The sequence below is a fragment of the Zingiber officinale genome, chromosome 5B (assembly GCF_018446385.1).
Source record: "Zingiber officinale cultivar Zhangliang chromosome 5B, Zo_v1.1, whole genome shotgun sequence".
Lineage (NCBI taxonomy): Eukaryota > Viridiplantae > Streptophyta > Magnoliopsida > Zingiberales > Zingiberaceae > Zingiber > Zingiber officinale.
The window spans coordinates 114,584,569-114,606,808 of record NC_055995.1 but is presented as its reverse complement, the minus strand read 5'-3'; the positions used below and the strand labels follow the sequence as shown (position 1 = coordinate 114,606,808).

At 41.4% G+C, this 22,240-nt stretch overlaps 1 protein-coding gene across 3 annotated transcripts; it reads left to right on the top strand.

The window, feature by feature from the left end:
- Positions 1-1,501: 1,501 nt before the first annotated feature.
- Positions 1,502-20,583, top strand: LOC121985420. Of its 3 annotated transcripts, none has more exons than XM_042538867.1 (4): positions 1,502-1,870; positions 1,957-2,073; positions 2,349-2,509; positions 5,916-6,204. In XM_042538867.1, exons 1-4 carry the CDS (start codon positions 1,573-1,575, stop codon positions 6,006-6,008), a joined length of 669 nt encoding a protein of 222 aa, XP_042394801.1. In that variant the 5' UTR covers positions 1,502-1,572; the 3' UTR covers positions 6,009-6,204. The 3 variants fall into 3 exon arrangements, with proteins under 3 accessions (XP_042394801.1, XP_042394800.1, XP_042394802.1); XM_042538866.1 differs by lacking the exon at positions 5,916-6,204 and adding an exon at positions 20,334-20,583 and having other exon boundaries at positions 1,503-1,870; XM_042538868.1 differs by lacking the exon at positions 5,916-6,204 and adding an exon at positions 20,334-20,583 and having other exon boundaries at positions 1,505-1,870; positions 2,358-2,509.
- Positions 20,584-22,240: the final 1,657 nt, after the last annotated feature.

Sequence of the window (22,240 nt, the reverse complement as noted above, 5' to 3'; positions counted from 1 at the left end):
TATTTATGATCCTACAATGTATATGTGTTTGGTTTTTAATCTTCATAAAAGAGAATAATAAATTATTCATAAATCATGTTTATAAATAATATTAATAAAAAAAATTTATAAATGATATCCATTAATAAATTTCTTATAAATAAATTTACAAATAAAAAAATTCTTAAAATAAATATAAAAGAAATTATTCGGTTTTCTTTTCGTGCCCATTTCAACCGCCCATTGACCTCTGCCATGCCATTCCATTGTACCTCTGTTTTCTCGATACTTTTCAACTAGGGATGACAATGAGTCAGATTTTAGTCGGATTCTATATCCTCCGTATTCATACCCATTGGGTATAGGATATCCGATGGATATACCCATTAAAGGATCGGATATCTTCTATACGTATAATTTTTCTTCTTTCTATTGAACTATTATCATTCAATAAAAACATATTAAAATTTGTTAAACCCCGTAGTTGTTTTGATGTGATCAACCAAGTTTATATTAGGTCTTGTTTGTCTAATCCCTGTGTCTAAGTGTGCAGGAGCTTAGGAGCACAGGAAATCGAGCGGAAGACGCATCTAGTGAGAAGGACGGCACGGGAAGACTGTGCAAGGATATGGCCGGGAACTGGGTTTGGGTGAACCCTATTCCGGATGGTCGAAATCACCCAAGTAAGCAGAACCAGAGCAAGTCAATCGGGACGTTGACTTGGCAAGTGTTCGGTCGACCGAACTCCCTTATCGGTCGACTGAACCCCTACCATCGGAAAGCCGACTGTTGGTGACACGTCAAAAGCCACGACAAGCATCCAATCGTTGGTGAAGTGATCGGTCGACCGAACCAAAGATAGTCAGAGACTTGGTCGAGCGATTTGATTGGCTCAGATCGAGTAGTGACCATTGGCTGATCGGTCGACCGAACCGAAGATAATCAAAGACTTGGTCGAGCAATTTGATCGGGTCAGATCGAGTAGAGATTGTTGGCTGATCGATCGACCGAACCTAGGGATCGGTCGACCGATCCCTCTCGAGTCAAAGCCTGATCCCGAAGATCAGGTGATCTGGATGAGTGTTGGAACACAAATATAAAGGGGTCTCAAACAGCTACTGAAGATCAACTCTGTACTTTCATTCTTAGCAACTTCTGTGCTCTGAAAGTGTAAAAGATTTCTCCGCCTTCAGAGAATGAGACGTTTCTAGTGCTCTTTCCAATCGCCTTGGATTAACAACCATTTCGGTTGTAACTAAGTCAAATAGCTGAGTCGTTTATCTTTTTGTTTCTGTTACTTAATTTAAATACTCCTGTTGCTTTTATCCCCCCCTCTTTTGCCGGCCTGCTGCACCATCAAAATTAACATCCTATTAATAGTCTTCTACTAATATAAAAAAAACTAATAAGTTGATTTTAGAGAAAAGAAATTTTACATGTATATATATTATTTAATCGGGTATTCGGATCGGATATCAAGTATTGATAATCCCTCCATATCTTCCTCGATTTGGATCGGATGTCGTACTGCTGAAATTGCCCTCTCTACTTCCAAAACCTATTGGAACTTTACTCCTCCGTGTTCACCCACCGATGGCGGATTCCGAAGTGGAGGTGGCGCCGTCCGTTGTAGAAGAAGTAGGAGAAGGAATTAAGGCCTCCGGAGCAGCGGAATCGCCGCAACTCGGTGAATCTGACGCCACGGCTGACGAGATCGTACCTGCCGCCGCGAACCACAAACGAAAACTTGATGATCTGGAGCCCTCTCACCACGCTGATGGTGCGCCAGACAAGAAGCAGGAATTCTCGACCGAGATCCCCTCTCTAGGCGCCGCCGAGCCCGGATCGGGCGACGGTGAGGTCACTGGGAGCGCCTTGGTGGAAGATTCTGGTAATTATGCTGTTATCCTTTGATAGAGTACTTGCTGGTTCCTTTTCTTTGCGATGTATGTCATGGATACGCTGGTTGTTGAGCAGATGAGGTAAAAGCGGGCCATGCAGAAAATGGCGACCAAAAGCTAGAGGTGTCAGAGGCTGCTGAAGTGGAAACGGATGACCAGGTTGAACAACAACAGGATGGAACCGATGGCTTGGGTATTTATTCTTTATTCTTCTTTGTTGATTGCTGATCGATAATGACTATATATGGCTAGTTGTTTCTCCTTTGGGCCATAATCCCTATCGTGTTAGTGCAATCATTGAACACAACTATATCTAGTGTAATGTGGTCTGGTAGATTAGATAATTTGTGGTTATTAGTTTTCTCTGCATTCTTCATTCATTGGAGAATTAGTTGCTTCTTGATTTTAGTTTGTTTTGTCTTGAGAGAAATAGATAATGGCATAATGTAAGTCATTTATAAATGTTAGTGTATGCAGTGCCTGCTGAGACTGAGAATGAGTTAAGAGGATCAGAGATTCAAACGCATGAAAATGGTAATATGCCTTCTGAAAAAAATGCCGAGAGCATTGCCTCACCTCCAGTAGACGTGGACATTGTATCTTGTAAAATTGAAGTTCCTAACAACAAGGTATTTCATGCCTATTATTTTTTCATAATTGTAGTTTTTTTCCTTCTAACCATAAAATCTGTTCCTATTAAAGTTATCCTGAAAGCTTTTTTGTACTCATCCTCTTGTTGTTTATATCATTATTTTTAATGGTGTGGGATTAGTTAATGCAAAAGCTTCTTGTGTGTTTATATTTTTAATTGCATTCTTTTAGACTACAAAATTTTTTAGCAATCTAAATGTATTTTATGTTCTTTAAAATTTTAACATCAAATAACATTGATCTATTCTCGTTATTTCTCTTTAATGCCACTTAAGTACTGTCATAATTTTCTCATGTTTCCTTTTTATTATTTGTATGGGGTTTCATCTTATTTTATCTGAAAATCTATATATTATATAGAGGTCTGACGATCCACATGCATCATATATAAGGGGTGAATGACTCGCAACACATGTGGTATGAAATGCATCACATATATAGAGAGAGGATGAATGATCCACAGTCTGCTCAGTAAATAATGCATTATATATAGGGTAAATGAACCACAATCCACCCAATATAAAATGCATATTGTATATGTATATAGATGGTGAATGACGTGCAATCTGTCAGTGAGGAAAAGGCCCAAACCCACAAAATATGTGAAAGGATCCAAGGGGCCCTTTTTTAGCGCAGAGACAAAGCTTTTTAGTATAGGTAGTCCTTTCAATATTTGTTGGTATAAGTATTTTTATATTTTAGTTCATTGGATTACTTAAGATAGTCCAATTCCTTTAAAGGACTATCTTCGATTTCCATCACTTATTAAGTTTTACTATAAAATCTGTATTAACACTAATAACAGTATACAGGAATAAAGCAATAAGAAACTAGGACCATCATAAAAGAAGAGTTAGTAAATAATAAGTATCAAAGGAAAGAGTGTAGATCCTGTCCGAGAGCGAGTAGACGGACGCTGGGTAGACGGCGCTCACATTGACTGGATGTCGACCGAAGATGACGTGAACCTCCGACGAGCTGAGCCTGCAACCATAAGTCGTTAGTGCTGAGCCAGGGAGGGGTTTCCCGATAATGACCCTCCGACGTTCAATTCAATCACCGGCAATAGGAGAATGAAGAATGAACTAGAGAAGAAAGGATCAGCGTAACTGTAGCTACAATGATCCAAAGCATCCCTCCGTCGAAGTTTGTGGGTCCTTATATAAGGCTCTCCGAGAGGCGCGTGCACACTTCCCAAGGCATGCACGTTTCTCAAAGCATACCTAGAAAGGATGTGTCAAAAAAGCGTGTCTGACGTCATACCTTAACCGTCCGGGCATATCCCTAACGTGACAGTGGAAGTTTCCATCGTATGATTCTCTGTCTAACCATGCCGCCGACCACGTCGCCTGTCAATGACACTGTAATGACCCAAATTTCCTTGTCTTAAGCTTTGAAAGTCCTTATTAATACTTAGAAATGTTATAGAAATATTCTAGAGATTTTTAGAAATTTTTAGAGTATTTTTATGAAATTTTTGGAGGTCGTTTGGTATTTTTACTAAACGAAAGAAGTTTCGACAAAAATAATGTCCAAGCCGAGATTCGAACCGCGACCTTCGACCGAACCGAGTCTTAGGCGGAACCCGACTGACCAAGTGTTCCGCAGGTATTTCGTGAAAGAGTAAGGCGCGAAATATTCTTAACCAATAATTGATAACAAAAATAACCTAGGTTATAAAAAGGGAATCATTTTCTCTCCCCGAACCCTAACTCCTTTTCCTCTCCTCTCTCGCGACGACGCCGGCTCCTCTCGGGCGAAAACGACCAAGGAACTAGCATCTTTCCGGCGGCCGGCTAAGGGGGATTCCGCGAGCTCTTCTCTGATTAGAGGCCCTCCCGTCGAAGAGAACACGCAGACACAGAGGAATCGCCGAGATTTAGAGCTCACCCAAAACCCTAGAACCTTCCTTCCTTGGTTGTAAGTTCAGAACAGTCGGTAAGTTACTACTCACCTGTAGTAGGATAGCTCCGAATTTCTTTGGTTCCTCACTTTGCTTCCGAAGCACACATGAACCCTAGAATTGTTTCTTCACTGTACAGCAAGCTTTTCTTTCACCATGAACCCTAGTTTTCAGTTGGTATGCACATTAAGGTGCTTTAGTGCTTAAAACTTAGTATTATGAAGTTGTGGTGATGAATGCAGTTTTATTGGTTGCTGTAAAATAATATTTGTAATTAGCATGCATTGTTGGTGGAAGTGCTTCGGCTATAAAAAGGAAGAACTCAGAACCGTGATTTTATATGATAGATGGATTTAAAGTTGTTATTGCTGGAGTAGCTCTTAGAATTCTTTCATTTCCACTGCTATGCACAATAGTCCTCTTTATTTGAGTTGCCCTTATAAACCGTAGCATTTCAGTATTCTTTCAGTAGCATTTCATGTAATTTAGCATTTCAGTATTCTTCTGTTACTGCCGTGGGCTTGAACAACAAACATGCCATGAACATGCGGATTTATGATTCCTTTGCATTTTTACCAAGTATTAACAGCCTATATTGAGCATTTCAGTACAGTTTTATTAAGTATTTTCATGCAATTCTGTTAAGCATTTCAGTACAATTTTATTAAGTATTTCCATGCAATTCTGTTAAACATTTCAGTACAGTTTTATTAAGTATTTCCATGCAATTCTGTTAAGCATTTCAGTGCAATGTTAATAAGCATTTTATTGCAATTTTGTATGAGACATCCTTTTATTAGAGGTATTAACAAGTATAAGAAAGATAAAGAAAAGAAAGAAAAAGGCCAAGGCCTTAAGTAGATCCCAAAGTCAAGACTTTAGGGATTTTGGCACACAAGGTGCTTGTTAAAATGTCAAGACATTTAAAGAAGAAGTAATTAAGATATTTTACTTTGAAGAGGCTAGTACCCGACTTCCAAGGTTGTCGTTAAACAAATCCAGGTGACCAATTCCAAGGTCTTGGCCCTGGTAAAACCAAGGTCTTTACCCTCGTAGGACTTGTGACTAGCTACCACAGCCTCTATTAGGGAGCGCGCTTTGGTACTACGCCTGGGCCCAAGAGAAGTTGATTATTATTTTGAAGTATTAAAGTATAAGTTTTGGAACAAATGAAACAAGCTTCACTTATGTTTAGAGTCAGCAAGTTTAGTTTCTTTTAATTCGAAACATGCAGTATTAGTTTTATTTGTTTCCTGATTAGTTTATTGAGCATGATTAGCCTTGTCTTCCAGCATGCAGTTTTATTCTTGTATATCATGAGTATGCAAATTTTAGTGCTTTGCTACTAGATGAGCATGAATAGTTTTCTTCCTACAGATTCAGTTTGGCATTTCTGTATTTATATGCACATTCGAGTTTTTGTGAGTTAGACAGCGCTTACTAAGCATTTTGCTTATAGTTTGCATTTCCTCCTACTGCAGATAAAGGAAAAGCTAAAGTATATGAAGGAAGGCGATAAGGCGGTGGTGATGGTGTGTGATGCTGACCGATGGAAGCCTTGGGATTTTTGTTAAGAGTTTATTAGGAATTTTTCCTTTAAATTGTTGGAGTAGTTAGAAGTTACTAGAAATTAGTTTATTTCGTATAATTAGCTGTATTTTTGTTTCTTACTACTGGGACAGTTTCCTTTTGCTATTCCTGGAATTGCATGCTAGATTTTATTTTCTTGAATTGCATTGGTTTATTGTAGTTAAGGTAAATTAGATGTTGATGTATATGTGTTGCTGTAATGTTCTTGGTAATACTGGAAACACTCTTATCCTAGTTGCTGAAACGTCTCTGTACTGCTAGAAATGATTAGTTGGATAGTTTCCCTCTGCAATTTGATATGCTAATCCTATTATTGGAATAGATCTTCTATTAATGAGTTTAAGGGTGGCTGTAGTTTAGATGTGTACATCATTTTTGGTAGTGTGTGTTAATAAGAGTTTTAGTTGCTGTACACCTGGGGAATCCATGATAAACCGTAGGCCACTCTTCTAATTGGGTATGCTTTAATTGCTTTAGTATGATGAGTTGAGTTTTGAGACAAGCACTTGTTTTTTTTCCAAGGGTTGCTTGACAATGCAGTAAGCTTAAATTCGTAATGCAACATACTTGTTTATGCCTTATTCATTGAGGAATTGTATGATGGAACCGTAGTATGTCTGAACCTGCTTGTAGGTTTGAGCGCAGCATGTTGAAATTAATTTTGATGCTTAGCATGTAAACAAAAGTAGAAACGTTCAAATATATATATATATGCTGTTGTCGTTTTCTTTGAGAACCAAAATCAGTATAAGGTATGGCACCAGATTTCTTTTGAAATACTTTAGTATCACTATCATCGGCATAAGAAATAATAGTTAAGTGGAGATGATAGTAAAGAATAGTTAGTAGATAAGTAGCGTCCATTCTTATTAGTAGTAAGGAGGGCGGGCGTTACAAGTTGGTATTAGAGCAGTTCCTATTCTCCAGCATCACACATTAGCACCAACCTTGCCGTCTTCAAGTAAGAAAGTATTTAAGTTTTCTTTTATGCTTTTCCTTATCATTTGCAGTATAGAGTATTTGCTTAGATGTGCTTAAGTGAGAAGAAAATTCTTGTTTTATTTTTCTATGTTTTGATACATATGTCTAAGAAGAATAGAGACGATTTAGTTATGTTTCTCTTTCCACATAATTAGATGTCAAGAAGAGGACGTCCCCGTACCGCTCGTACTGAGGACCGAGCTCAGGAGAACGAAGAGCCCAGAACAGCTGAACCAAATCTCTATGAGGTTGTTGCTCAACTCCAGAGACAAGTGGCGGAGCAGCAACAAGTGATCATCAATCTGATGGCGAATCAGCAGCCAGTCCCTCCCACTCCTCCAACTATCAATGTGGAGACTCCAGTGGTGACTGAGGTTCCACCAGCCGCCCTGGAAGTCCCCACAACACCTAGAAGACAAGAAGCATACCTGATACAGTGGCTGAAGCTGAAGCCAGAGAGTTTCCCAGGCTTGGTTCAAGACATTAGAGAGCACGATGGAGCTTCTTGACTGGCCAGAAGTCGAGAAGGTCAAGTGTGCCTCCTTCTGCCTGGCTGGAGATGCTCGTATTGTTAGGACCAAAAGTAGCTAGAGGGGGGGGGGGGGGGGGGATTAGCTCGTCGCTCGCTCGTTCCTCGACGTTGCTTGGCGTTGATTGTTTCTTCAAGAATATGCAGCGGAAAATACAGAAACAAAACACTCAACGCTAACACTAGGATTTTACTTGGTATCCACCTCCAAAGGAGGTGACTAATCCAAGGATCCACACCACGCACACACCCTCCACTATGAATAACACTCCTTTATGGTAACTACCAAAGGCGGAGAAGCCTTACAACACTCTCAATACAAGAAGAAGAAAGGGAAATACAAGATAAGCAAAAGCTTACAAGATGTGCAGTAAAAACCCTAACCCTAACTTCTCTTCTTGTTGTTGATCCGCCTCTTGACTTGGAAAACCTCCAAGATCCTTCAAGAACTGGCGATCTTAGCTTCAAGAGCGCTGTGGAGGAGTTGGCGAGAGATCTGGAGTGAATCGGTGAAGCGATGCCGAAGGAATCGTGCGCCTGCGGCCTTTATCGACGCCAACGGTCGGATCCCGATCGATTCAATGTTCCCAATCGATCGGGAGGCTTTGGATCGATCCACGGATCGATCCGGAGCGCCTCATCCAAAACGCTGGATCGATCCACGGCTCGATCCAGATCGCCACACTCGCCCCAATCGATCCACCGATCGATTGGGACATCTGAATCGATCCACGGATCGATCCGAGGCTCTGCTTACAGAAGGCGATCGATCCATCGATCGATCCGATTGGTTTTGCCCAAAACCAAGTCCTGCCTACCAAACCAACACTCGGTCAACCTCGACTGTTGGTACACCACGCCAGCATCCGGTCACCCTTCGACTGCTAGGACTTCCCACCGTGTCCGGTCAATCCTTTGACCCACTCGACCGGATGTCCGATCATCCTCGATCCATCCGAATTTTCCCTTGCCTGGCACTCACCTGGACTTTCACCCAGCTTCACTCACTGGGTTTTCCATCCGCCTAGCTTCACTCACTAGGGCTTTCACCGCTTCACTCACTGGGACTTTCACCTAGCTTCACTCACTAGGTTTTCAACCGCCTAGCTTCACCACCAGACTTTCCTTCCGCCTTCACTCACGGGACTTTCCATCCGCCTAGCTTCACCACTAGGACTTTCACCGCCTCACTCACCAGATTTTCACCGCTCACTCACTGAGATTTCCTTCCGCCTAGCTTCACCCACTAGGACTTTTCCCAATCCAGTCACCCTCGACCTACTGACTCTTCTTCAATCAATATCTTATTGTCAAACATCTAAACCCAAACCAAGACTCGGTTTGGTTAACCAGTCAATCAGACCGAGGACGATGCACCAACAATCTCCCCTTTGATGTTTGACAATACCACAATAACACTTACAATACCACATGTAAGTTAGGCTCATCCCATAGCCTCATTCTTCATGCCACTAGGTAATGAACACATAAGTTAGACTCTTCATTCTCCCCCTAAGAGGGCAAACTCCCTCTAGGTAATGAAAGCCTAACTTACACCCATTCACAGGTCCTTTCATTCTCCCCCTATTGGCACACATCAACCCATCTTTGGGCACACATCAACCCATGCCCCAATTTTGGGTACACATCAACAAATCCATTTGTTGACGACTCTCCCCCTGAAGAGTTGCTCATCGTTGTTCACAACATTACTCGTTGTGATCAACACAATAATGAAGGTCCCATACCCTTCATTTAACCCTAACTTCGCCCTCAATGTAGACACATACTCAACCTTGAGCATTTTCTAACCACGTGAGTTCCCACTTGATATAATGAGGATATCCACTCCCCATTTCAAGTTCAAAAGCTCATACATGAGCATTTTCTTTACAGAAGGTTAACCACCTTCCAAGGTTCATGAAAATTAATTTTTCATGTCTTTAAAGAGTCCCTCCCCCTAAAGACATGGTGGTAACTTCTGTCATTGCACCAACAATGACTTGGAATCCCTAAACCCTCAGGAAACCCAAATTTAGAAGTTTTGAGGTTCAAATACTCAAAATTTAAAACAAACCTCAACTTAAACTTCAATGAAGCCTTCCTTAACCAATCCATCCTTGTTTTCACATGAAAACACCCTCTGTATGTATACACATGTATTTTAGGGGTTTGGAATGGTTACCTAGACTCAAAGAGGCTCAAAGATGCTGAAATCAGGCCTTCCCAGCCAAAATCAGCAACTTGGATCGATTGGAGTTGAGTTCCAATCGATTGAACCTTTCTGAATCGATCCACTGATCGATTCAGGATTACTGGATCGATCGGTCGATCGATCCAGGAAGCTTCTGTTCACGATGATTCAGGCACTCCAATCGATCCATGGATCGATCGAAGCTCTGATAGTTGCTGAAATTCCATTTCAGTCAACTTCAGAAACCCCTAGAAAATTCTACAAAAATCCAAGAATCATGAAATTTCGTGTAGACATTATTTAGGGCATACCTAATCATGGAAAAATAGTTTTCTATGAAAATACATCATATTTTCAAAGATTGACACAAGATTGAAAACTTGCTAAAACTTTAGCGTTTTCTTCAAGTTTGTGTCTAACTATTTAATGGTGATTACTATCAAAAGATCGCCTTCACCATGGTTTTCCAAAAGCATTTTTTTTTTTTAAAACATTTTTAAAACCAATATCCCATCATGTTCCTTGGGCATAATGCACATGACTTGTACATTAGCTTTCCCAATGATGGGAAAAACATAACTATGTGTTTTGATGAACCTAAAAACTCAAAAGAATGCACTAAATCAACATCTTGAGCTTTGTTCATCATCCTAACATCTCACTTGTATCTAATGTGCATTAAACCACATACAAGTCACCTTATAGTCTTTGTGAGATGTAGATTTTGGTTTTGCCCTAATCTAGGGATCATGCATATCTATCTAGGCATTTTAAAGGTATTAGACATCCACCTAGAATGTCACTTGTTAATAAGTGTTGCTAAAATGTCATTTGTCCTTAATTACAAGGAATTAAACTAATGCATGATAATGTTATGGCATACATCAAAATAGAAATAATTTTCAAAAGAAAATATCCTATAACTACATGATGTATGAATGTCATGACATGGTATTTTTAGATTTTGCATAATAAACCATGAATGCAAAAATAGACATGATGTCATGGCATATTATGGGCAAACACTCATGGCAAGGTTTATCATAAATAAAATACCTAGATCAACTATCTAAGTATCCTTAAAATCTTAGCTGAACTTACAACTTAAACCTAGATTGCCCTAAAGTGCTTCATGAAAATGCCAAAGCCTAAATTGGCATTTCTACTTCCCTTGATTAATTTATGCCAGTCGAAATTAAGCATATCCTCAAATGTTGGCATATTTCATTTTTCACAAGAGTAGCACTTTTAAATTAAGGCCCGGATTGCCTTAAATTTCCTAAGAACATACCAAAATCCCAACTTGGTAGTTCTTATGAATTTCCCAATATGTGCCATTTAAGACTAAAATCAATTCTTCCACCATTAGGCACATTTTACTCTTTCAAGGAGTAAATAATAATTCCATTTCATTTTCAAAGGTTAACAAAAACCTTGAAAATGCTCCTTGAGTGTCAATTTCCTCAAAGTTGGGTTAACTACCCTTCTAATCGGAGTTGACACTCTCTAACCCATCTATGGGGTAGAGAAGATGCTCCTAGGAACCCAACACCTATTGGTGCTCCTTGGATGCTCTAGGTATTCACTAGGGATAACTTCCCTAGATACCTTCCTAGTGACCTTGTTTGGCTTCTTGGAGGCCTTGGTCACACTTTCTAGGTCAACTCTAGGGATAGCCTCCCTTGTGACCTTGTTTGTGACTTTCTTAGACTTTTAGAAGCCTTAGTCACATTTATTGAAAAATACTCTTAGGGATGACTTCCCTAGTATTTTTGGCTTGACCATTAGACCTAGGGTTTGTTCCATAACTATATGGAACTCCATGGTAAAAGGCACATCCTTCTTAGCCTTTGGTTTGTATCCCAAACCTCTATGGCCATTGGATGACTTTTGTACCCCTAAACCTAGGTTATGCTCATTTTGCCCTAATAGGATATTTTCCATCCTTTTTAGGGTCTTTTCCATTTTATCAAGTCTTGACCTCAAGACTTGATTTTCCATCACTAAGTCCTTAGTTTTTGGTTTTCCATTAAGTCCATGAGCATTTTTGTTTCTAGGCTTGTAGCTACAATCCTTAGAGTTCTTGCCTAGACTTTTACCTACATTCCTAGCCTTAGGTGTAGTAGTTTGGCATGTAGGGCCACATGCTTTTCCTTAAAGCCCTCATGCTTCCTATTCTTATGGTAAATCGCATTAAAATGATAAAAATTAGAACTATCATGCTTTTTACCATAATGTAAAGGAGTAGGCTCAATAAATGTTACCTTCTTCTTTACCTTGGAGGCTCCCCCTTGACTAATGCCTCCTTGAGCCTTGACCATCTTCTTCCCCTTGAGGCATTGACTCCGGTAATGCCCCTTTTGATTGCAAGAGAAGCATATGATATGCTCCTTGCTCTTCTTTGTTCCAGGAATGGTCTCCTCGGGCTTCTCCTTGCCCTTTTGCGTCACTTGACCCTTCTTCTTGGCCAAGTTGGGACACTTGCTCTTGTAGTGCCCACTTTCCCTACACTCAAAACATATTATATGATTTTATTTTTAATTGAAACATTTATACCTTCTTGTGTAGGGATGGCACTTGCTCCTCCATTTGATTTGAATGTGGAGGCTTCTTCTTCATCCGATGTGAAGCTTCTCCTTCTTGATCCGGCGTCACCATGCTCCCCCTCGATCCTAGAGGTGGAGGCTTCATCATCTTGAATATGAACAAGGAGTATGCTCCCTCCTTGTTCCCTTCGTTGCATTCCCTTGAGGATGAAGCTTCTTGGATTTCCTCTTCTTCGGAGGTTGAGCCTCTCAACCTCGGAGTCCTCCTCTTGGTCTTGCTCCAAAGAGTCACCCTCTCGGATACTTCTTGCTCTTGTACAGTGGAGGGATCTCTTGGCCAATTTGCTCCATAATTCCTTTGCATCTTCAAATTCTCCAATTTTGCAAAGGATGGTGCTTGGCAATAAGTTGACCAAAAGCTTGGTCACTTTGTCATTACATCGCACCTTTGGACTTGCTCCGAGCTCCATTTGCTTTTCTTGAGAAGCTTGCCCTTCGAGTTTGTTGGAGCTTCAAATCCTTCCATTAGAGCAAACCATTGCTCTATCTCCATCATAAGAAAGTTTTCGATTCTTGATTTCCAAGAATCGAAGCTCGTGGAAGTGTACGGTGGAACCACCCTTGTATCAAATCCAAGTCCATCTTGGAATTGCATCTTGAAGTTGAGCTTCTTGAAATCTTTGACTTTTGATGAATTTGCTTCAACTTCTTCACCCTCTAGCTTTTCTTGTTATGCTTGACCCTTCCGGTGATGATTCCGGTGAAACGGCCTTGCTCGATACCACTTGTTAGGACCAAAAGTAGCTAGAGGGTGGGTGAATAGCTCGTCGCTCGCTCGTTCCTCGACGTTGCTTGGCGTTGATTGTTTCTTCAAGAATATGCAGCGGAAAATACAGAAACAAAACACTCAACGCTAACACTAGGATATTACTTGGTATCCACCTCCAAAGGAGGTGACTAATCCAAGGATCCACACCACGCACACACCCTCCACTATGAATAACACTCCTTTATGGTAACTACCAAAGGCGGAGAAGCCTTACAACACTCTCAATACAAGAAGAAGAAAGGGAAATACAAGATAAGCAAAAGCTTACAAGATGTGCAGTAAAAACCCTAACCCTAACTTCTCTTCTTGTTGTTGATCCGCCTCTTGACTTGGAAAACCTCCAAGATCCTTCAAGAACGGGCGATCTTAGCTTCAAGAGCGCTGTGGAGGAGTTGGCGAGAGATCTGGAGTGAATCGGTGAAGCGATCGCAAGGAATCGTGCGCGCCTTTATCGACGCCTTGAACGGTGGATCCGATCGATTCGAATGTTCCCGATCGATCGGGAGACTTTGGATCGATCCACGGATCGATCCGGGAATGAACAGATCCATGGATCGATCCAGATGCCTTCTGATCGGCAAGCGCGGTCCAATCGATCCATCGATCGATTGGGACATCTGGATCGATCCACGGATCGATCCGAGTCTCTGCTCGCTAGGAAAGGCTTGGATCGATCCACGGATCGAGAGCTTGCTTTTGCCCAAAACCAAGTCCCAAGCCTACCAAACCAACACTCGGTCAACCTTGACCTGTTGGTACACCATGCCTAGCATCTGGTCACTCCTTTGACCTGCTAGGACTTCCCACCAAGTGTCTGGTCAATCCCTTTGACCCACTTGGACCAGATGTCCGATCATCCTTGATCCATCTGAATTTTCCCTTGCCTGGTTTCACTCACCAGGACTTTCACCTAGCTTCACTCACTAGGGTTTTCCATCTGCCTAGCTTCACTCACTAGGGCTTTCACCTGGCTTCACTCACTAGGTTTTTCAATCTGCCTAGCTTCACTCACTAGGACTTTCCTTCTGCCTGGCTTCACTCACCAGGACTTTCCATCTGCCTAGCTTCACTCACTAGGACTTTCACCTGGCCTCACTCACCAGGATTTTCACCTGGCTTCACTCACCAGGATTTCCTTCTGCCTAGCTTCACTCACTAGGACTTCCCAGTCAAGTATCCAGTCACTCCCTTGACCTACTTGACTCTTCTTCAATCAATATCTTATTGTCAAACATCTAAACCCAAACCAAGACTCAGCTTGGTTAACCAGGTCAACCTTGACCTGAGGGACATTGCACCAACACGTATGTGGTGGGAGAGAGTCAAAAGCAAAAGAACAGTCAATCAGATGAGCTGGGCTGACTTTGAGACAGAGTTCTATGAAGAATTCTTTCGCCAGCGGATCACCAATAAACATTATGAAGAGTTTATGGAATTCAGACAAGGTGATCTGTCAGTGGAAGAAGCAGTTAAAAGATTCAACAGGCTAGCTTGTCTCTGTCCAGAGCTAGTAAGTACGGAGAAGGAACGAGTCAGACTGATGCTCAGGATGCTGAGACCAGTGATAGCACTTAATGTGAGTAGTGGAACTCACCAGCCCCAGACTGGCGAAGAGCTAGTCAGCAGAGCATTAGTCGCTGAGCACTATCTGAACAGCATCAAAGCACAACGAGCGCAACCTGGCCGAAGATCGAAGACAAGAGGCGGTGGGGCCGAAACCCCAATCAAGTAATCGAACCGGAAGGGCGGGTCACAAGAGAAAGCGGTGGAACTCGGGAGGTAACGAAGGGAGGACCAGCAAGCGGACCAAGCTCCTCTCATCTAAATGTGGGAGAACACATCCAGAGTCATCTTTTGGGTAAGGCGGATGTTATTCATGTAAGGCGGGAAGGGCACGTGGCTAAAGAATGCCTATGCACTCAAAGCACCTCGGCCAATACAATATGGAGGCAAACCTCGGTTACATTATATACTGCGAACTCGGAAGGACCTCACTTTCGATCGAGGAAGGTTGGAAGCCCCACGGTTCGGCCGCCAGAGTATTTTCCTCACTAAAGAGGAAGTCGCTAGTGCCTCCACGGTCGTAATAGGGTCAAGTAGTTATTTTTAGCATTTAACTACTGCACTATTTAACTGGGGCGACCCATTCTTTTATATCGGTACCCTTTGCTAAAGAATTACAGTACCTGAAAGCATTAACTCAAGTTCACAACCCTACCTGGGAAGTCGTGGAATCCAACCCGATGGCTTGGTGTGCAGTCAATTGCGAGAGCTATATGTTAATCTGGTAGTCCTCACCATGCAGGATTTCGATATCATTTTAGGTATGAATTTCCTCAGCAAGTACAGTGCTTCAGTGGACTGCCGCAGAAGGAAAGTGATCTTTAGTCCAGAGGGTGAACCAACCTTTGAATTCACAAGAGTGCCGAGGAGGAGGACCCGTTCTCTCTTCTCTGACACTCACCGGATGTTAACTAAAGGGTGTGCTGGTTTTCTTGCATTCATTGTGAGTCAAGAACAAGAAAGACCCAAGCAGGAGGAAGTTCGGATAGTATGCGGTATTTCCAGAAGAGCTACCGAACTACCTCCCGATAGAAGTGGAGTTTGAAATTGAATTGGTTCTTGATACCGTTTCAAAAGCTCCATCTCGCATGTCTCCAGATGAAAGAGTTACAAAACAACTTGAGTCGTTTGTGAAAGGCATCCGCCTAGTCATTCACCATGGGGAACTCCTGTGTTGTTTGTCAAGAAGAATGATGGATCTATGCGGATGTGCATAGATTATAGGGCTCTGAATCAAGTGACAATCAAGAACAAGTACCCTCTTCCCAGAATAGATGATCTATTTGATCAGTTAAAGGGAGCAAAAGTGTTCTCTAAGATAGATCTGCGCTCTGGGTACCATCAGTTGAAAGTGAAGGAAAGTGATATACCCAGAACAGCTTTCAGGACCAGATACGGACACTATGAGTTCGTAGTCATGCCTTTTGGTGTGACTAATGCACCTGCAGTCTTCGTGGACTTGATGAACAGAGTGTTCAGAGAATACCTTGACAAATTTGTCATCGTGTTCATCGACGACATTCTAGTCTATTCCAGAACCTCAGAGGAGCATGACACGCACTTGAGAATAGTCCTGCAGACCCTACAGCAGAAACAGCTTTATGTCAAATTCTCGAAGTGCGAGTTCTGGTTAAATCAAGTGGCGTTTCTAGGTCACATTCTTTCTAAAGAAGGCATCCAAGTGGATCTTGCCAATAATTGGCATAGGTCCAAGAACGTTAGAGAGATCAGAAGTTTCCTTGGTTTAGCTGGGTATTACAAAAAATTTATGGAGGACTTTTCCAAGGTAGTCTCTCCACTAACAGCCCTAACGAGGAAGGACAAGAAGTTTGAATGGTCAGACAAATGTGAGCAGAGTTTCCAAGAGCTAAAGAAGAGACTGACCAGTGCTCCCATCCTGATAGTTCCAGAAAGTGACAAGAGTTTTGACATCTACAGTGATGCTTCCAAGATGGGCCTAGGAGCTGTACTCATGCAAGAAGGAAAAGTTATAGCTTATGCTTCCAGACAACTCAAAGACTATGACTGTGAAATCCTCTACCACCCAGGCAAAGCTAACAAAGTGGCAGATGCATTAAGCAGAAAATCTAGTGTATCCCTGATGTTTTTGTCATCATTAGCCCTACCACTGCAGAAGGAGTTGTCAGATTTTGGAATGGAAATTATTTATGGGCAATTGTCTGTATTGACCTTAGAGTCAACCCTGCTTGAGGATATACAGAGAAAGCAAAGGGAAGATCCAAATATCCAAAGGATCAAGCAAGGGATACAAGAAGAAGACAATTCAGAGTTTCGAGTATCAGACAGTGGAATTATTTATCAGGGGAGCCGCCTTTGTGTCCCCAATGATGAAGAACTGAGAAAGAAAATTTTAGAAGAAGCTCATAGTACACCTTACTCCATGCATCCTGGTTCCACCAAGATGTGAAACAGAGATTCTGGTGGTCTGGACTCAAAAGAGATGTTGCAAAGTATGTCAATACCTGTCTGACATGCCAGAGAGTCAAAACAGAGCACCAGAGATCAGGAGGAATGTTACAACCTCTCCCAATACCAGAGTGGAAGTGGGAAGAAATATCCATGGACTTTATAACAGGTCTTCCAAGAACTACAAATGGATATAATGCGATATGGGTAATAGTGGACAGATTGACCAAGTCTGCCCATTTTCTAGCCATCAAAGTGTCCCATTCTATAGAGCAGTTGGCACAACTGTATGTTAAGGAGGTGATTAGACTTCACGGAGTTTCAAAATCTATTGTGTCTGATAGAGATGAGCGTTTCACCTCTCATTTTTGGGAGTGTGTTCAGAATGCACTAGGCACCAAACTCAAGTTCAGCACAGCCTTCCATCCTCAGACTGATGGACAGACAGAGCGAGTAAATCAGATTTTAGAAGATATGCTCAGAGCTTGTGCACTAGATTTCAGGGAAAGTTGGTGCAAGTATCCATGCTTAGCTGAGTTTGCCTACAACAATAGCTATCAGGCCACCATCAAGATGGCACCTTATGAGGCATTGTACGGCAAGAAGTGCAGATCACCCATTTGCTGGCAAGAAGTAGGTGAAAGAAAAGAAATGGAAGTAGAGTTGGGCATTCAGACTGAGATGATAGATAAGACCACTCAGGCTATCCAGAAGATCAGACAGAGAATTGAGACTGCCCAGAGTAGACAGAAAAGTTATGCTGACACACGCCGTAGGCCAGTTGAATTCCAAGTAGGGGATTCAGTTTTTCTCAAGGTTGCTCCTATGAAGGGAGTGATGAGATTTGGTAAGAAGGGCAAGTTAAGTCCTCGCTACGTAGGACCTTACCTGATCATGGAAAGAATTGGGAAAGTAGCTTACAAGCTGGACTTACCACAGGACATGTCAACAATACATAATGTATTTCATGTCTCTATGCTAAAGAAGTGTCTCCACGACCCTAGCCAAGTGATTCAGCTTCAGTCAGTGCAGATCCAAGAGGATCTTAGCTACGAGAGCAGACCTACACAGATAGTGGACAGAGCAGTCAAGAGACTAAGAAACAAAGAAGTGCCACTAGTGAAGGTCATCTGGCAGAACCAGAAGCACGAGGAAGTCACTTGGGAGCGTGAGGACAATATGAGACAGAAATATCCAGAACTATTCTAAGTTCAAGGACGAACTTTTTATAAGGTACGGGGGAATGTAACGATCCAAATTTCCTTGTCTTAAGCTCTGAAAGTCCTTATTAATACTTAGAAATGCTATAGAAATATTTTAGAGATTTTTAGAGTATTTTTATGAAATTTTTGGAGGTCGTTTGGTATTTTTACTAAACGAAAGAAATTTCGACAAAAATAATGTCCAAGCCGAGATTCGAACCACGACCTTCGACCGAACCGAGTCTTAGGCGGAATCCCGCAGGTATTTCGTGAAAGAGTAAGGCGCGAAATATTCTTAACCAATAATTGATAACAGAAATAACCTAGGTTATAAAAAGGGAATCATTTTCTCTCCCCGAACCCTAACTCCTTTTCCTCTCCTCTCTCGCAACGGCGCCGACTCCTCTCGGGCGAAAACGACCAAGGAACTAGCATCTTTCCGACGGCCGGCTAAGGGGGATTCCGCGAGCTCTTCTCCGATTAGAGGCCCTCCCATCGAAGAGAACACGCGGACACAGAGGAATCGCCGAGATTTAGAGCTCATCCGAAACCCTAGAACCTTCCTTCCTTGGTTGTAAGTTCAGGAACAGTCGGTAAGTTGCTACTCACCTGCAGTAGGATAGCTCCGAATTTCTTTGGTTCCTCACTTTGCTTCCGAAGCACACATGAACCCTAGAATTGTTTCTTCACTGTACAGCAAGCTTTTCTTTCACCATGAACCCTAGTTTTCAGTTGGTATGCACATTAAGGTGCTTTAGTGCTTAAAACTTAGTATTATGAAGTTGTGGTGATGAATGCAGTTTTATTGGTTGCTGTAAAATAATATTTGTAATTAGCATGCATTGTTGGTGGAAGTGCTTCGGCTATAAAAAGGAAGAACTCAGAACCGTGATTTTATATGATAGATGGATTTAAAGTTGTTATTGCTGGAGTAACTCTTAGAATTCTTTCATTTCCACTGCTATGCACAATAGTCCTCTTTATTTGAGTTGCCCTTATAAACCGTAGTATTTCAATATTCTTTCAGTAGCATTTCATGTAGTTTAGTATTTCAGTATTCTTCTGTTACTGTCGTGGGCTTGAACAGCAAACATGCCATGAACATGCGGATTTATGATTCCTTTGCATTTTTACCAAGTATTAACAGCCTATATTGAGCATTTCAGTACAGTTTTATTAAGTATTTTCATGCAATTCTGTTAAGCATTTCAGTACAATTTTATTAAGTATTTCCATGCAATTCTGTTAAACATTTCAGTACAGTTTTATTAAGTATTTCCATGCAATTCTGTTAAGCATTTCAGTGCAATGTTAATAAGCATTTTAGTGCAATTTTGTATGAGACATCCTTTTATTAGAGGTATTAACAAGTATAAGAAAGATAAAGAAAAGAAAGAAAAAGGCCAAGGCCTTAAGTAGATCCCAAAGTCAAGACTTTAGGGATTTTGGCACACAAGGTGCTTGTTAAAATGTCAAGACATTTAAAGAAGAAGTAATTAAGATATTTTACTTTGAAGAGGCTAGTACCCGACTTCCAAGGTTGTCGTTAAACAAATCCAGGTGACCAATTCCAAGGTCTTGGCCCTGGTAAAATCAAGGTCTTTACCCTCGTAGGACTTGTGACTAGCTACCACAGTCTCTATTAGGGAGCGCGCTTTGGTACTACGCCTGGGCCAAGAGAAGTTGATTATTATTTTGAAGTATTAAAGTATAAGTTTTGGAACAAATGAAACAAGCTTCACTTATGTTTAGAGTCAGCAAGTTTAGTTTCTTTTAATTCGAAACATGCAGTATTAGTTTTATTTGTTTCCTGATTAGTTTATTGAGCATGATTAGCCTTGTCTTCCAGCATGCAATTTTATTCTTGTATATCATGAGTATGCAAATTTTAGTGCTTTGCTACTAGATGAGCATGAATAGTTTTCTTCCTACAGATTCAGTTTGGCATTTCTATATTTATATGCACATTCGAGTTTTTGTGAGTTAGACAGTGCTTACTAAGCATTTTGCTTATAGTTTGCATTTCCTCCTACTGCAGATAAAGGAAAAGCTAAAATATATGAAGGAAGGCGACAAGGCGGTGGTGATGGTGTGTGATGCTGACCGATGGAAGCCTTGGGATTTTTGTTAAGAGTTTATTAGGAATTTTTCCTTTAAATTGTTGGAGTAGTTAGAAGTTACTAGAAATTAGTTTATTTCGCATAATTAGCTGTATTTTTGTTTCTTACTACTGGGACAGTTTCCTTTTGCTATTCCTGGAATTGCATGCTAGATTTTATTTTCTTGAATTGCATTGGTTTATTGTAGTTAAGGTAAATTAGATGTTGATGTATATGTGTTGCTGTAATGTTCTCGGTAATACTGGAAACACTCTTATCCTAGTTGCTGAAACGTCTCTGTACTGCTAGAAATGATTAGTTGGATAGTTTCCCTCTGCAATTTGATATGCTAATCCTATTATTGGAATAGATCTTCTATTAATGAGTTTAAGGGTGGCTGTAGTTTAGATGTGTACATCATTTTTGGTAGTGTGTGTTAATAAGAGTTTTAGTTGCTGTACACCTGGGGAATCCATGATAAACCGTAGGCCACTCTTCTAATTGGGTATGCTTTAATTGCTTTAGTATGATGAGTTGAGTTTTGAGACAAGCACTTGTTTTTTTTCCAAGGGTTGCTTGACAATGCAGTAAGCTTAAATTCGTAATGCAACATACTTGTTTATGCCTTATTCATTGAGGAATTGTATGATGGAACCGTAGTATGTCTGAACCTGCTTGTAGGTTTGAGCGCAGCATGTTGAAATTAATTTTGATGCTTAGCATGTAAACAAAGTAGAAACGTTCAAATATATATATATATATGTTGTTGTCGTTTTCTTTGGGAACCAAAATCAGTATAAGGTATGGCACCAGATTTCTTTTGAAATACTTTAGTATCACTATCATCGGCATAAGAAATAATAGTTAAGTGGAGATGATAATAAAGAATAGTTAGTAGATAAGTAGCGTCCATTCTTATTAGTAGTAAGGAGGGTGGGCGTTACAGACACTGATCCCCAGGAAGATATTACCAACTGCTCCCTTTGTCTGTTATTAGACCGAGCGGGAGAGCCGCTCGGCCAGTCGGCCGTCCGGCCGATGCAATGGCCGGGCTGAGTGTCGGCTCGGTCGATGAGCTGTTGCTGACTACACCCCATCGGGCGAAGGAGTCTTGCCTGTCAGGTCAAGGCTGCATCCATCGTTTGGCATCCCACTCAGCCTTCGTGCCTCCCTGGTTGAGCTTCATGAGCGTCGGAAGTTCGGTGTCTGACCGAGCTGTCGAAGTGTCAGACCGGCTACTCTTCCTGCTGACCAGGGAGGTAATTCACCCGATCGGACGCCCCACCTAACGTTGACCACTTTGACCTTCTGCCGACAGGGCCCTATCTTACCGCCGGTTCACGTGCCTCCGAGTGGGATGATCGCTCGGCCTTCGTGCCTCCCTGGTTGGGCTTCATGAGCGTCGGAAACTTGGTGTCTGACCGAGCTGTCGAAGTGTCGGACCGGCTACTCTTCCTGCTGACCAGGGAGGTAATTCTCCCGATCGGACGTCCGCCTAACGTTGACCACTTTGACCTTCTGCCGACCGGGCCCTATCTTACCGCCGGATCATATCGTGATCTTCAAAATAAAACCCTCTCATGTATATCACTTGCATATGCTCATCAACTGTATAGTAGCAAACAAGTATTACAAAATATTTAAATATTTTTTCATTTTTTAATAACCTTCAACAAATTTATCTTCACTCCTAATTCATCGTGTAAGATTTTTTTTATTTCTCCCTTTTTCAAGAAAAGAGCATATTCAATATATCTTGTAAATATGCTTTATCAAGTTAATCATGTACAAGGAAAGTTGGTGGATGTACATGTGTATACACCAAAAGAGATATGCATCACACTTC